General features: G+C 40.7%; 1 protein-coding gene across 1 annotated transcript in view; it reads right to left on the bottom strand.

The window, feature by feature from the left end:
- Nucleotides 1–354: 354 nt before the first annotated feature.
- LOC109071707 (NACHT, LRR and PYD domains-containing protein 3-like) overlaps nucleotides 355–15,660 on the bottom strand; it is a 51,975-nt gene continuing 36,669 nt past the window's right edge. The window contains 1 exon segment of the mRNA XM_042717554.1: nucleotides 355–1,071. Within this exon segment, the coding sequence (XP_042573488.1) occupies nucleotides 521–1,071 (551 nt within the window). The 3' untranslated portion in view covers nucleotides 355–520.

Below are 15,660 nucleotides of genomic sequence, written 5' to 3'. Positions count from 1 at the left end.
AAGAAGAGATGCTGATGAAGATGCTCTAGTGATCAAGAAGCAGATTGAAGCTCTGAAGCTCCTGAAAGAGATCAACTGTGTTCAGCAGCAATACTGTGAGTGTTTGTACAGAATTCATTTAGGGAATCGAGTGTTAAATCAGCACAGACAGAAAAATAAAGCAGACAATCAGGAGACAGATTCATTCATGAGTCAATTCAGCCTCTGTGTTTGATTCTGCTGATCTCAATCACATTCATGATTATTCATACTGTCATCAGTTCACATCAGAGATTCAGAAACCACTTCATCATTAAATGAGTCACTAATGTGCCTTTATTACATTTGATGATCAGTTTACAATAGAAATATTAAATCAACCTTATTACTCTGTTTATTAAAGATTCAGAACAGTGTGTGTCTGATCTAGATTCATAACTTCTGGATGACAATGAAAAACTGATTAAAAATGAATGAATACAAATGTAATGATGTGAGATTTGATGAGTTTGTGTTCATGTGAACATCAGAAAGAGTCTATCTATCCTTTAATATCACACAGAGATGCTGAGGAGGAATTATTTACCCTGAATCCAGGACAGAGGGGTTCAGTGAATGTGGTGTTGAGTGTGTGTAAGTGTGTGAGTGTGTGTGTGTCAGAGATGCTGTAGAAGGACAGAACACCAGCAGACACATCCACATACACTCCTACTCTATTAATGGATGAACAGACAACAGGTATATCAGTGTAGTTATTATTGTGACAGACAGTGAATCTGTTATCAGAGAATCTGTTATCAAAGCACAACAGACTCCAGGATTTGTCATTGGATTCAAACTCACAGTCTTTCCCTCCTTTCCTGCTGATTCCTTTATATGACACTGATATTACAGCAGATCCGCTCCATTCAGTCTCCCAGTAACAGCGTCCAGTCAGACTCTCAACACTCAGAACCTGATGATACTCATCAAATCTCTCTGGATGATCAGGATACAGCTGATCCTCAGACACACGTGTGATCTTCTTGTTCTCATCAGACAGAACGAGTCGAGTGTGTGCTGTGTTTGGATCCAGTGTGAGATCACAGGCATCTGAACACAAGAAGAGAGAAACATCAAGAACAACACAACACTGAAGATGTCTGTGTGTGTTTACAGCTTTGACTAGATTTGCAAAGTCCAAACTGTCCTCAATGTTCACAAATGTCGTCACTATTCACAAATGTCCTCACTCTTCACAAATGTGCTCACTATTCACAAATGTGCTCACTATTCACAAATGTCGTCACTATTCACAAATGTCCTCACTCTTCACAAATGTGCTCACTCTTCACAAATGTGCTCACTATTCACGAATGTCCTCACTATTCACAAATGTCCTCACTATTCACAAATGTGCTCACTCTTCACAAATGTGCTCACTATTCACAAATGTCCTCATTATTCACAAATGTGCTCACACTTCAGAAATGTCCTCACTATTCACAAATGTCCTCACTATTCACAAATGTCCTTACTATTCGCAAATGTGCTCACTCTTCACAAATGTGCTCTTTTCACGAATGTCCTCACTATTCACAAATGTGCTCGCTCTTCACAAATGTCCTCACTCTTCACAAATGTGCTCGCTCTTCACAAATGTGCTCGCTCTTCACAAATGTGCTCACTATTCACGAATGTCCTCATTATTCACAAATGTGCTCACACTTCAGAAATGTACTCACTATTCACAAATGTCCTCACTATTCACAAATGTCCTTACTATTCACAAATGTGCTCACTCTTCACAAATGTGCTCACTATTCACAAATGTCCTTACTATTCACAAATGTGCTCACTCTTAACGAATGTGCTCACTATTCACGAATGTCCTCACTCTTCACAAATGTCCTCACTCTTCACAAATGTCCTCACTCTTCACAAATGTCCTCACTCTTCACAAATGTCCTCACTATTCACAAATGTGCTCACTCCTCACAAATGTGCTCACTCTTCACAAATGTGCTCACTATTCACGAATGTCCTTATTATTCACGAATGTGCTCACTCTTCACAGATGTGCTCACTATTCACAGATGTCCTCACTATTCACAGATGTCCTCACTCTTCACAAATGTGCTCACTATATACAAATGTCCTCACTATGCACAAATGTGCTCACTATTCACAAATGTGGTATATGTAGCAGGTTTCTGCAGCAGCGGCTCGGTTCTGTTCCTGTTGACAGATGCTGCTTTCAGATGATTCTGTGTGTGTTTGTGTGTCTGTGAAGAGCATCAACGCTTTCTATTTACATTGTGTTTCTGCAGCGCTGATCACTCTAGCCAATCACAGACGTGTTTGTTGAGCACGTGAACACAGCGTCCAATTAGAGGCATTTATTCAGAATTCACTCAATACACCAATTTAGTTTGTTCAGCGTGAGCTATCCCATATGGCAAAAAATATATATTTTTCATGGGCAAAATATATTTGAAATATATGCTAAATATATGTTGCAAACAGGGAAGCTCAATGAAATATATTTTTGAAAATATGTTATCAATGTATAAATGTATTTTCAAAAATATACAAAAAAATTGTCAAAAATATATTAGTAAAAATATATTTATGTAAAACATAAAAACCCATAATATTTTTAACAAATATATTTCTTGACCATTTTATGTGTGTGTGTGTGTGTGTGTGTGTATGTATATATATATATATATATATATATATATATATATATATATATATATATATATATATATATATATATATATAAAATACATATTTTTAATTTTATATATATATATATATATATATATTAAATGTAAAAAAGAACATTTTACAGAAAAAAAAATAATAAAATAAGTTTTTCCCCCGGTAATTTTAATTAAAATTGGCAAAACTCATATTTTTATACAGAAAAATACTGTATTATTTATAAAGTATTTTTCTGTTTTCTTTATATTACATAGAAATGTATGTAAAAAAAAAAATAAAAAAAAATAATAATAATAATAATAATGGTGATAATTCATGAGATCAGCTCCAGATGCTGCAAATGTGAGCACAACATGCTTGGATACAGCACTCTGTGAACAGCCAGCTTCTTTGGAAATGAATGTTTGTGGCTTACCCTCCTTGTGAAGGGTGTCAATGATTGTCTTCTGGACAACTGTCAGATCAGCAGTCTTCCCCATGATTGTGTGGTCTAGTGAACCAAACTGAGAGAACATTTTGAAGGCTCAGGAAACCTTTGCAGGTGTTTTGAGTTGATTAGCTGATTGGCATGTCACCATATTCTATTTTGTTGAATTGGTGGGTTTTTGTTAAATGTGAGCTAAAATCATCAATATCAAAATAACCAAAGACTTAAACTACTCCAGTCTGTGTGCATTGAATTTATTTGAGTTGAACTACTAAAATAAATGAACTTTCCCCCAACATTCTAATTTATTGAGATGCATCTGTATACATTGTGTGCGTGTGTCCCGAGCACTCATCAGCGTCGCCCTGGAAACAGAGAGGAAACTACTGCGCACACTCAGCACGGGCTGGCCGGCCACAGCTGAAGCTCGTTAGAGCACAGCTACAAAAGCCACCGCATGTCACACACTGGTGAGCCATATCTCCAGAAGACTCCATGCTAATACCCCTTCTGCCGTTCTTCCAGAAGGCAGTGTGAGACCAGCCAGCCCCAGCACGTGAGCTCGACACGGACACCCAGCACTTGGAAACACGGAGGAAAGATAGAGGCGGATCACGGAGCGCCAACGCACTTCACCAAGACACAGTGGCACTTTTCACCTGAATAAATTCACCCTCCGGGGCCTTTATTGAAGTCCTCTTGTCGTGTGATTCTTCACCGCGTTACAATTGATTCCTATTAAAGCAACTGTATTAAAGTTTTTCAGTCAAGAACAGGCCTACTGAGTGATTTTTCTCTGTGTGTTTGGTGTTTTATTAACATTGAAGGAAAATTCACCCAAAAATTAAAATAGTGTTTTATTTTTTTATACCTTCATGTACTCACTCAAAAGTTGTTTTAAAAGTGAATGTTATCTTTTTCTGCTAAACATAAACGCTATTTTGAAGAAGGTGGAAAACCCAAACAGTTGCTGGTCCACAGTGACATCCATAGTATTTTTATTCCCTACTATCAAAGTCAATGTGGACCAGCAACTGTTTGATTACACAGTTTCTTTAAAATATCTTCTTTTGTGTTCAGCACAAGAAAGAAGTTAATATAGGTTTGGGACAACATGTGAGTGAATAAACAATGAGAGAAATTAAATTTTAGGGTGAACTATCCCTTTAATTATCATCGGCAGCATGTAGCCTACTGTCCCTTTAAGACCTGCACACATCTAATATACAGACATGCATCCGTTTCTTTCAAGTCAAGTCACCTTTATTTATATAGCGCTTTAAACAAAAAAGATTGCGTCAAAGCAACTGAACAACATTAATTAGGAAAACAGTGTGTCAATAATGCAAAATGACAGTTAAAGGCAGTTCATCATTGAATTCAGTGATGTCATGCAGCTCAGTTCAGTTTAAATAGTATCTGTGCAATAATTTGCAATCAAGTCAACGATATCGCTGTAAATGAAGTGTCCCCAACTAAGCAAGACAGAGGCAACAGCATTTCAATTCCAGGCTGCAGCAAAGTCAGATTGTGCAGAAGAATCATCTGTTTCCTGTGGTCTTGTCCCGGTCGTCATCTGAGACAAGGTCTTTACAGGGGATCTGTCTCTGGGGCTCTAGTTCTCCTGGTCTCCGCTGTCTTTCAGGGCTGTAGAGGTCCTTTCTAGGTGCTGATCCACCATCTGGGCTGGATACATACTGGATCCGGGTGACTGCAGTGACCCTCTGACTTGGATACAGACTGGATCTGGTGGCTACGGTGACCTCGGAATAAGAGAGAAACAGACTAATATGAGCGTAGATGCCATTCTTCTAATGATGTAGCAAGTACATCGGGTGTTATGGGAAGTGTTCCCGGATCCGGTTTACCTAATTAATGCAGCCTAAAAATCCTTTAACGGATTTGGATATTAGAAGTGTATTAGTATGTTATGTGTAAGCCAGGTTAAAGAGATGGGTTTTTTAATCTAGATTTAAACTGCAAGAGTGTGTCTGCCTCCCGAACAATGTTAGGTAGGTTATTCCAGAGTTTGGGAGCTAAATAGGAAAAGGATCTGCCGCCCGCAGTTGACTCTTTAATTTTCTTGGTATTATCAAATTGCCAGTTTTGAGAACGTAGCGGACGTGGGGGACTATAATGTAAGAAGAGCTCGTTCAAATACTGAGCTGCTAAACCATTCAGGACTTTATAAGTAATAAGCAAGATTTTTAAATCTATACGATGTTTGATAGGGAGCCAGTGCAGTGTTGACAGGACCGGGCTAATATGATCATACTTCCTGGTTCTAGTAAAGAACTCTAGCTGCTGCATTTTGGACTAACTGGAGTTTGTTTACTAAGCGTGCAGAACAACCACCCAATAGAGCATTACAATAGTCTAACCTTGAGGTCATAAACGCATGGATTAACATTTCTGCATTTGACATTGAGAGCATAGGCCGTAATTTAGATATATTTTTGAGATGGAAAAATGCAGTTTTACAAATGCTAGAAACGTGGCTTTCTAAGGAAGGTTGCTATCAAATAACAACACCTAGGTTCCTAACTGATGACGAAGAATTGACAGAGCAGCCATCAAATCTTAGACAGCATTCTAGGTCATTACATGCAGAGCTTTTAGGTCCTATAATTAACACCTCTGTTTTTTCAGAATTTAGCAGTAAGAAATTACTCGTCATCCAGTTTTTATATCGACTATGCATTCCGTTAGTTTTTCAAATTGGTATGTTTCGCCGGGCCTCGAAGAAATATAGAGCTGAGTATCATCAGCATAACAGTGAAAACTAACACCGTGTTTCCTGATGATATCTCCCAAGGGTAACATGTAAAGCGTGAAGAGAACCGGCCCTAGTACTGAGCCTTGAGGTACTCCATACTGCGCTTATGAACGATATGATACCTCTTCATTCACTGCTACGAATTGATGGCGGTCATATAAGTACGATTTAAACCATGCTAATGAACTTCCATTAATGCCAACAAAGTGTTCTAGTCTATGCAAAAGAATAGTGTGGTGAATAGTGTCGAACGCATCACTAAGATCCAATAGCACTAATAGAGAGATACAACCACAATCAGATGATAAGAGCAGGTCATTTGTAACTCTAAGGAGAGCAATCTCAGTACTATGATACGGTCTAAATCCTGACTCACAGAAATCCTCACAGATGCCATTTTTCTCTAAGAAGGAATATAATTGTGAGGATACTACCTTTTCTAGTATCTTGGACAGAAAAGGGAGATTCGAGATCGTCTGTAATTAACTAGTTCTTTGGAGTCAAGTTGTGGTTTTTTGATGAGAGGCTTAATAACAGCCAGTTTGAAGGTTTTGGGGACATATCCTAATAACAATGAGGAATTAATAATAGTCAGAAGAGGATCTATGACTTCTGGAAGCACCTCTTTTAGGAGCTTAGATGGAATAGGGTCTAACATACATGTTGTTGGTTTAGATGATTTAACAAGCTTATACAATGCTTCCTCTCCTATAGTAGAGAATGAGTGGAACTGTTCCTCAGGGGATCTATAGTGCACTGTCTGATGTGATACTGTAGCTGATGGCTGCATGGTTACAATTTTATCTCTAATAGTATCGACTTTAGAAGTAAAGTAGTTCATAAAGTCATTACTGCTGTGATGTTGGGAAATGTCAACACTTGTTGATGCTTTATTTTTTGTTAATGGATATGCTAAGGAATTGGGATACATCAGGAAGATTACTTACAAAGCAGTCTTTTGTGGTAGAAGTGATGGTTCTACCATACTTGTAACACGAAGTGGAATTTACAGTTTTAGCTATATGAAGTTTTGCACAAAACTAAATAATGATCTGAGATATCATCGCTTGGCTGCATAATTTCAACACCATCAACATCAATTCCATGTGACAGTATTAAATCTAGAGTATGATTTTGACAATGAGTAGGTCCTGAGACGTGTTGTCTAACCCCAATAGAGTTCAGAATGTCTATAAATGCTGATCCCAATTAAAACTTTATCTGCAGCCAGCACTAACTCGGATGTAAAATCAGCAAACTCTTTAATAAAGTCTGTATGGTGCCCTGGTGGCCTGTTTACAGTAGCCAGTACAAACATCACAGGGGATTTATCATTAACATTTGTTTCTCTGGATAATGTTATATTAAGCACCAATACTTCAAACGAGTTATACTTGAAGCCTTGCCCTCTGAGAAATACTGAAAACATTGTTATAAACTGAAGCAACACCTCCCCCTTTACCTTTTGGACGTGGCTCATGTTTATAACAGTAATCTTGGGGTGTAGACTCATTTAAAATAATGTAATCATCAGGTTTTAGCCAGGTTTCTGTCAAACAGAGTGCCTCTAGATTATGATCAGTGATCATATTATTTACAAAAAGTGCTTTCGTATAAAGGGACCTGATATTCAATAAACCAAGCGTTATTATTTGTTTATCCGTATTACATCTGTTTTTTATTTGTTGAACTTCAATTAAATTGTTGCTCTTAAATTGGTTTGGATGTTTTTTTGTATTTTCTAGCCTGGGGAACAGACACAGTCTCTATAGTGTGATATCTAGGTGAAAGAGTCTCTATGTGCTGAGAATTAACTGACTTCTGTGACTGGGGGGCGACTAGCAGATGGTCGGTTTAGCCAGTCTGTCTGCTTCCTGACCTGGGCCCCAGTTAGTCAAGTACAAACTCTAAGACTATGTGCCATATTTCTAGAAAGAAGAGCGGAACCACCCCAGGAGGGATGACGACCATCTCTTTTCAACAGGTCAGGTCTGCCCCAAAAGCTTGTCCAATTGTCTATGAAACCTATGTTATTCTGCAGGCACCACTTAGACATCCAGCCATTGAGTGATGACAATCTGCTATGTATCTCATCACCACGGTAAGCAGGGAGGGGACCAGAGCATATTACAGTGTCTGACATCATGCTTGCAAGTTCACACACCTCTTTAATGTTATTTTTAGTGATCTCCGACTAGCGAAGTCGAACATCATTAGCGCCGGCGTGAATAACAATCTTACTGTATTTACGTTTAGCGTTAGCCAGCACTTTTAAATTTGCTAAGATGTCAGGCGCTCTGGCTCCCGGTAAACATTGGACTATGGTGGCTGGTGTCTCTATTTTCACGTTCCGTACAATAGAATCTACAATAACTAGAGCACTTTCATCAGGTTTCTCAGTGGGTGCATCACTGAGTGGGGAGAACCTGTTTAATGTTTTGATCGGAACAGAAGAGTGGAAGAGTAGAATGTGCGCTGCAGCACAATACAACGATATTTCTTCAAAAGCAGATCATGGAGACATTTTTATCATCCACGATCAAAAATTTTCATATCCATCCTCGGCAAAAATCGCGAAATAGGGCTGGCAGACCGGACCGCAAGGGCACTTTAGCGTCGGACCTCAAGGGGACCCCCCCCCACCCTCGTGCACGCCACTGTATTGAAATAGGGCTGGGTGATATGGCAAAAATGTAATCTCGAAAAATACTGCACAATAATGATATAAATGTTTACACATTTGGCCTTAAAAATTAAAACAACTTACTAAAATAAATTTAAAAATAAAAGTTGTGACAAAAAATGGTAAATGAGAGTAAATGTCCAAAATGTAAATCATTTGTAACACAATTACAGTTTTTAGTTTTTAGAAAGAGTGAATGTCTAAATTTTCTGGCGTTAAGAGGTACATTAAATGTGCAAAATGTAAATAAAAATATACAACTTCTCACAAGTGTACACAATTTGTAAAAGTTTTACAAGGTTTTTTGCCATAAAGACTAGTCTGTCCACTGTGTCTGGGTTTAAGAGGTAGATTAAATGTGCAAAATGTAAACAAAAATATTCAACTTCTAGCTAGTGCAGACAATTTGTAAAACTTTTACAGGTTTTTTGCCAGAAAGACTAGTCTGTCGACTGTGTCTAGCCTTTAAGCTGCCCTGTTGCAGGACACTATATTACCACCTGTGCTAAAAGCATGCTCTGAGGGTGAGCTGGTGGCAGGAATTCACAGGTAACGTTTTGCCAGGAGGCTCACTCTGGGGTATGTTGCTGAATTAATCTTCCACCATGCCAGGGGGTTGGTCTCGCTGTCTGCATCAGGAGCTTGCAGATAACGGTTTAGTTCAGCTTCAATAGCCTGCTTTTCTGTGAGATAAGATGTTGCAGTAGACTTAGTGTAGGACTTCTTGAAAAAGCTGCCCAGTGTCTTCTTCTGCAATTTGGCTGGTGTAGCAGCAGCACCATCACCTTTGCCTCCTCCCAGTGCAATGGATGGGAATGCAGAAGTAGCTTGCAATGTGCTCTGACATTCATCCAGAATCTGAGCCACAGCTCTGGATTTCACAGCCTCAACCTTGTCATCTTTGATGTAGCGTGTCTTAAAACGAGGATCAACAAGGGATGCTATGCTTAGAAGATCATCAGTGGCAGCGTTGTCATATTTCTCATTCAGATAGCTCAGATAGGCTTGATGGTCTTGGTGAGCTCTGAGTCATCAGCTACAGGTTTCAAGACCTCCTCACTAAAAAGATGCAGTACAGGTTTCATGTACGACACACTCACATATTCTTCACCAGAAAGGGCATCAGTGAAACCAGCAAGTGGGTTCAGAGCCTTGCACACAGACTAAAGAACGTCAATGTCCTGCCATGAGGGAGCCAAGTGCCTTGTTTTTTATCAGCTGATAAAACGTTTGCAATGGCCTTCTCCTGCTCTAGCACTTGTGCCATCATAGCATGGCATGACCCCCACCTGGTGGGTGATTCTGTGATCAACTTGTGCTTTGGCAGCTTGAGCTCCTCTTGAGTGACTGCTAGTTCTCGTTTCTTTTTCCATGAGAAGGAAAAAGCACTGACCACTTTTTTGCACACACCCATGGCTCTTTGGATTCTCTGGTCTCTCATACTCCCCTCTGATGATGAAGAAAACAATATAGGCACATGTTTAGAATCTTTAAAAGGCAAAGATGATTATAAAAATTACCTGGTTTGTGATGATAAAAATTATTTTGTGATGATAAATTACAATGTTATGAGTTTTTCAATCAACGAGAAACTACATTTAGACCACACACACTAGGGCTGTCTTTTTATCCCACAAATCTGAGTTAAATAAAGTTCACACTGCCCCAATAAACTGACATAATAGCTTAAGCATGCCATGGCAACTTCAATGCCAACAGAAATGTAACTGAATCAAAATTGAACAAATTATGGGAAATTATCACGTTATTATTGTGGAATAGATGCATTACTTACATTTTAAAACATTAACGGCAGTTAACATGCTTAATTTATATGCATATTTATCAAATACCGTCAAGCAGGGCTAGACGACCATTTATTTATCTATTTATTCCTGCCTTTACAACACAACCACACGCAAGTTGGTGTTTGTTAGGGCAGTGTGAATATGACATCATTTTCTAAATTATGCAGTTAAATGTGATAGCCTTAAATGCTGTGAAATCAATTAGGATATTTTATAAATTCTCATATGCTGTTTTTAGCACTGAAAACTTTACCTTTTTAAGATGCTTAACTTACCAATGGCTAGATGTAGCCGGTGACCAAAACATTGCAGACGAGTCTAGTTTTTAAGTGAGACAGCCTTGACGGTGTTTGTGCTGTTGTCCGTTGTAATGCACACCTGGCGGTCCTCGCTAAGGCCCCAAGATGCGAATGCATCCTCCAGAACAGCAGAAAGTATTTCCATAGTATGGTCGTCCGGAAAATATGCAGTTTGCAAGCATCTTGATTGCAGACCCCACTCCTCGTCAATGTAATGAATGGTGAGGCTCATATACGGCTCAGATGTCCGGCTCGACCATAGGTCAGAGGTAGTGGCAAAAAATCTCATGTTCCTTAGATTATTTTCCAACTTTTCGTGGCACTCTTCATATAGCTGAGGCAGTGCAGTTTTGGAAAAGTATTATGTGCCAGGGAGTTCGTACCGGGAGTCAAGAACTTTAAAGGGTCATGAAACCCCCCTGTTTCAGATGTGCTTTTTCACACCTCCAGTATGAAAAACTTTCTAAAAAAGGGGCGTTATTCACTGGGGGTAAGGTGTGGGGGATAGTGTGGAGAAAAGGCGGAGATTGCATAAAAGGGGAGTTGCAATAAGTGAATAAATACTGCTAATTTGCACACCGACAATGCAAACACACACACCTTGGCAAGATGGACAGCGATGCAGAGAGCAGCAGCTACAGCAGTTCTGAGAGCTGTGTGGAAGTGGAGGACTTCTCCTCACCAGAATCCCCACACTTTGATCAGAATGACGACAGTACAGGGCCACTGCCTTATCAGTTTGAACCTTTGGACCCTCACTAGAATGCGAAGACGAACCAGATGAAGCGCCGATAGAAGTTTCATACTGGTAGCATTTTTATATTAGTAAATTAACAATTATGAACGCTGCAAAAGTAAACTAGACACATTTGTTACACAGACATGTGTAACTATATGTCCATGGGGAATGCATAAACCTAATTGTAGCTATGTTCAATTATATTATTGAAGGGTATCATGATACCCTATATCCAAGATGGCGGCGCGTCCACATGCAGCGGCTTCTCTCTGTCCCGACAGAACAGTGTTTTCGTGTTTTTTGTCTTGTGAGTCACAGTGTTTTTGTACGTCGTCATCACGTATACCTGTCTTTAAGCGCGCATACAGTCATGAGTTTCTGCTGGATGTCGGCAGAACCGCATTTTTAGAGTTAAACTCCACACACGTGGAAGAGCTGCGGGCCCTCGGTCTGCTCCGGAGGCCTACATCATCACCAACCCCCACTACTGCATCTCGCCCACAGCGGAGGCGCCACAAGCGGTGTGAGAGGAAGCAGAAGAGGGGTAAGCGTGGAGGTATCCGGGCTAGGCTAACGGCTAACCCACACAAGCCATCTATCCCCACCATCGTACTGGCTAACGTACGCTCTTTGGACAATAAACAGTGATAGGTAGGATTAGTGTGGTTAAACTCAGAGGACTGTAAGAGACTGTTGTGTGTTTGTATTCACGGAAACATGGCTCAGCGACAGCATTCCGGACTGCGCTATTCAGCTCGATCAGCTGACATGCTATCGAGCGGACAGAGCTCTCGTCGCGGGAGGAAAAACCCGCGGCGGCGGGCTTTGTGTTTACATCAATGATGCGTGGTGCCACGATAAAGTTGTTATCTGCAAACACTGCTCACCCCTGGTGGAGTTTATGATTATTAAGTGCCGGCCATTCTATCTGCCGAGGGAATATACTGCCATACTTCAACTTCAACTTATTTATTTGTATAGCACATTTTAACGCAATTTAGTTGCCCAAAGTGCTTCACAATATAATAGAAAGTATATACAAAGATTAAAAACAATAAAATCTAACGTAATTGGTAAGAATGAACCACTTTATGAAACCAACCAACAGATGACAACTACCCTTTATCCGGCCATTACACATTGGTGTTGTTCCTCGTTGAAAGGTCTCTACGAAAGTCTTTCCTCTGCGAAAGCTAATGTAAAAAGATGAGTTATCAACCTAGACTTAAAAACTTCTAAGGATGGAGCCTGCCGAATATGAAGTGGAAGACTATTCCACAATTTGGGAGCCACAACCATAAATGCTCTATCACCTTTAGACTTTCTTTTGGAGCGAGGAATTGCCAGTAACAGTTTATCTGCTGATCTCAGTGTCCTACTGATGTATGGTACTTTAAAAGATTGGTGATATAACTTGGGGACATGTTATGAAGTGCTTTAAAAACCATCAATAAAATCTTAAAATTGATCCTGTACTGAACTGTTAGCCAATGGAGAGAAGATAAAACGGGTAATATGATACCTTCTCTTCGTTCCTGTCAAAAGCCTGGCTGCAGCATTCTGTATCATTTGCAGACAAGATAGTTGTCGCTGACAGATCCCAACATAAAGAGAATTGCAATAATCCAATCTTGATGTAATAAATGCATGGACAACAGTCTCTAAATCTTTAAAACTAAGAATGGGTTTTTTACCTGGAGATCATTCTAAGTTGATAAAAACTACTTTTTACTACAGACTTTATCTAACTGTCAAAGCTGAGAGTTGAGTCAATTATGATACCCAGGTTTCCTACACTGTTTTTTATAGTTAATTCTAAAGGAGAAATAGTACTGGAAATCATTTCTTTAAATTTTGGTGGACCAAAAATAATTAACTCAGATTTTTTTTTCATTTAGCTGAAGAAACATTTTTGACAACCAAATTTTGATCTCTTCCAGACAGAGTAATACGGCCTGTAGCGAGTGCTCGTTCCCAACTTTAAGTGGTAAATATATCTGAGTGTCATCAGCATACATATGATAGGAAATGTCATAGCGACGACATATAGATCCAAGTGGGCACATGTACAATGAAAATAATGTGGGGACCATTACGGACTACAAGCCCCCACCACAGACCTGTGACAGCAACATCTCTCTGCTGAACGAGCTGAACACCTTCTTCGCTCGCTTTGAGAAACAAGACAGCTCCACTGCACAGAAGACTCCACCTCCTCCCGGTGACCAGGTGATGACGCTGACCCCAGACAGCGTAAAGGAGCTCCTTCAGCAGAATCAATGCACGCAAAGCTCCGGGTCCTGACAACATTCCTGGGCGTGTACTGAGAGAGTGAAGCAGAACTCACTGATGTCTTCACAGACATTTTCCACATCTCACTTAGTCAGGCTGTTGTTCCCACATGTTTCAAAACTACCACCATCATTCCAGTCACGAAGAAGCCATCTCCATCCTGCTTCAATGACTACCGTCCTGTTGCACTTACTCCCATCCTCATGAAGTGCTTTGAATGGCTAGTCATGCACCACATCAAGTCTGCCTCCCCCCCCTCCCTGGACCCATTCCAGTTGCATATCGGTCCAACCGGTCAACCGATGATGCCATCACCACTGCCCTCCACTCAGCACTCACACATATAGACAAAAAAGACTCATACATCAGAATGCTGTTCATAGACTTCAGTTCAGCATTCAACACAATCATCCCTCAACAGCTCATTCACAAACTGGTCGAGCTGGGGCTCAACACTTCGCTGTGCATCTGGCTGTTGGACTTTCTGACTGGAAGACCTCAGGCAGTACGGGTCGGCAGCAAACATATCCAGCACCATCACACTGAACACTGGGCCCCCCCAAGGATGTGTGCTGAGCCCCCTCCTCTTCACTCTGCTGACTCCGCTTCCACGACTGCACAACGTCACACAACTCCAACCTTTTCATTAAGTTTGCGGATGACACGACTGTGGTGGGTCTCATTAGCAACAAGGATGAGACAAACTACAGGAGCATTGTGACAGTGACAACAATCTCTCTCTGAACGTGGAAAAGACGAAGGACATTGTTGTTGACTTCAGGAGAGTGCACACTCAGCATGTTCCTCTGACCATCAACGGTGTGACTGTGGAGAGAGTGAGCAGTACCAAGTTCCTGGACCTCTCCTGGACCGTCAACACCGGAGCACTGGCCAAGAAATCACAACAGCGTCTCTACTTCCTCCGCAAACTGAGGAGAGCCAGAGCCCCACCCCCCATCATGTACACCTTCTACAGAGGCACCATAAAGAGCATTATGACTAGCTGCATCACTGTGTGGTATGGCGCCTGCAATGTGTCCTGCCGGAAGACTCTGCAACGCATAGTGAGAGCAGCTGAGAAGATCATTGGTGTCTCTCTCCCCTCCCTCCAGGAAATTTACGGAATCCGTCTCACTCGCAAAGCCCTTTGCTCCGCAGGTGATCCCACCCACCCGTCACACAGCTTCTTCAGTCTGCTACCATCAGGGAGGAGACTGCGGAGTCTCCAGGCCAGGACCAGCAGACTGAAGGACAGCTTCATCCATCAGGCTGTCAGGAAGCTGAACTCGCTCCCGAACTTGCCCCCCTTTTTGATAACTTTTCTAAATTTCTATTGTTTTCGAATTTTTATTATTTTGAAATATTTAAAGCAGGCAGGGTTAATGTTACAGTGGTACTCAACACTGATTACTGTCAGACTTTCAGAATCTTTCTTCACGTGAATTTAGATTATAATTATTTAATTGTAAAGCACAACCACCTCAAAATCAGACTTTAGTGAAAGTGAAAGTCATGACATTTGCTAAGTATGGTAACCCATACTCAGAATTGGTGCTCTGCATTTAACCCATCCAAGTGCACACACACAGCAGTGAGAAGTGAACACACCATGAACACACACCCGGAGCAGTGGGCAGCTATATCCAGCGCCCGGGGAGCAACTGGGGGTTCAGTGCCTTGCTCAAGGGCACTTCAGCCATAGGTAATGAGGGTGGAAGAGAGTGCTGTTCATTCACTCCCCCCACCTACAACTCCTGCCAGCACCAAGACTCGAACCTGCGACCTTCGGGTTACAAGTCCAACTCTCTAACCACTAGGCCACAGCTGCCCCCCTTTAGCTGCTCTTTTTAACTTGAGAACTTTTTGAGGTTAAATACAGATTTAAAATCATAAGATATAGTTTAATAGCTACGATACTGTTTTTGAAATCAAATCTTTGCATAGCTAT

This window comes from Cyprinus carpio, chromosome B1 (genome assembly GCF_018340385.1).
Source record: "Cyprinus carpio isolate SPL01 chromosome B1, ASM1834038v1, whole genome shotgun sequence".
Taxonomy (NCBI): domain Eukaryota; kingdom Metazoa; phylum Chordata; class Actinopteri; order Cypriniformes; family Cyprinidae; genus Cyprinus; species Cyprinus carpio.
The sequence above is the reverse complement of the archived record's forward strand: the minus strand, read 5'-3'. Positions and strand labels throughout refer to the sequence as shown.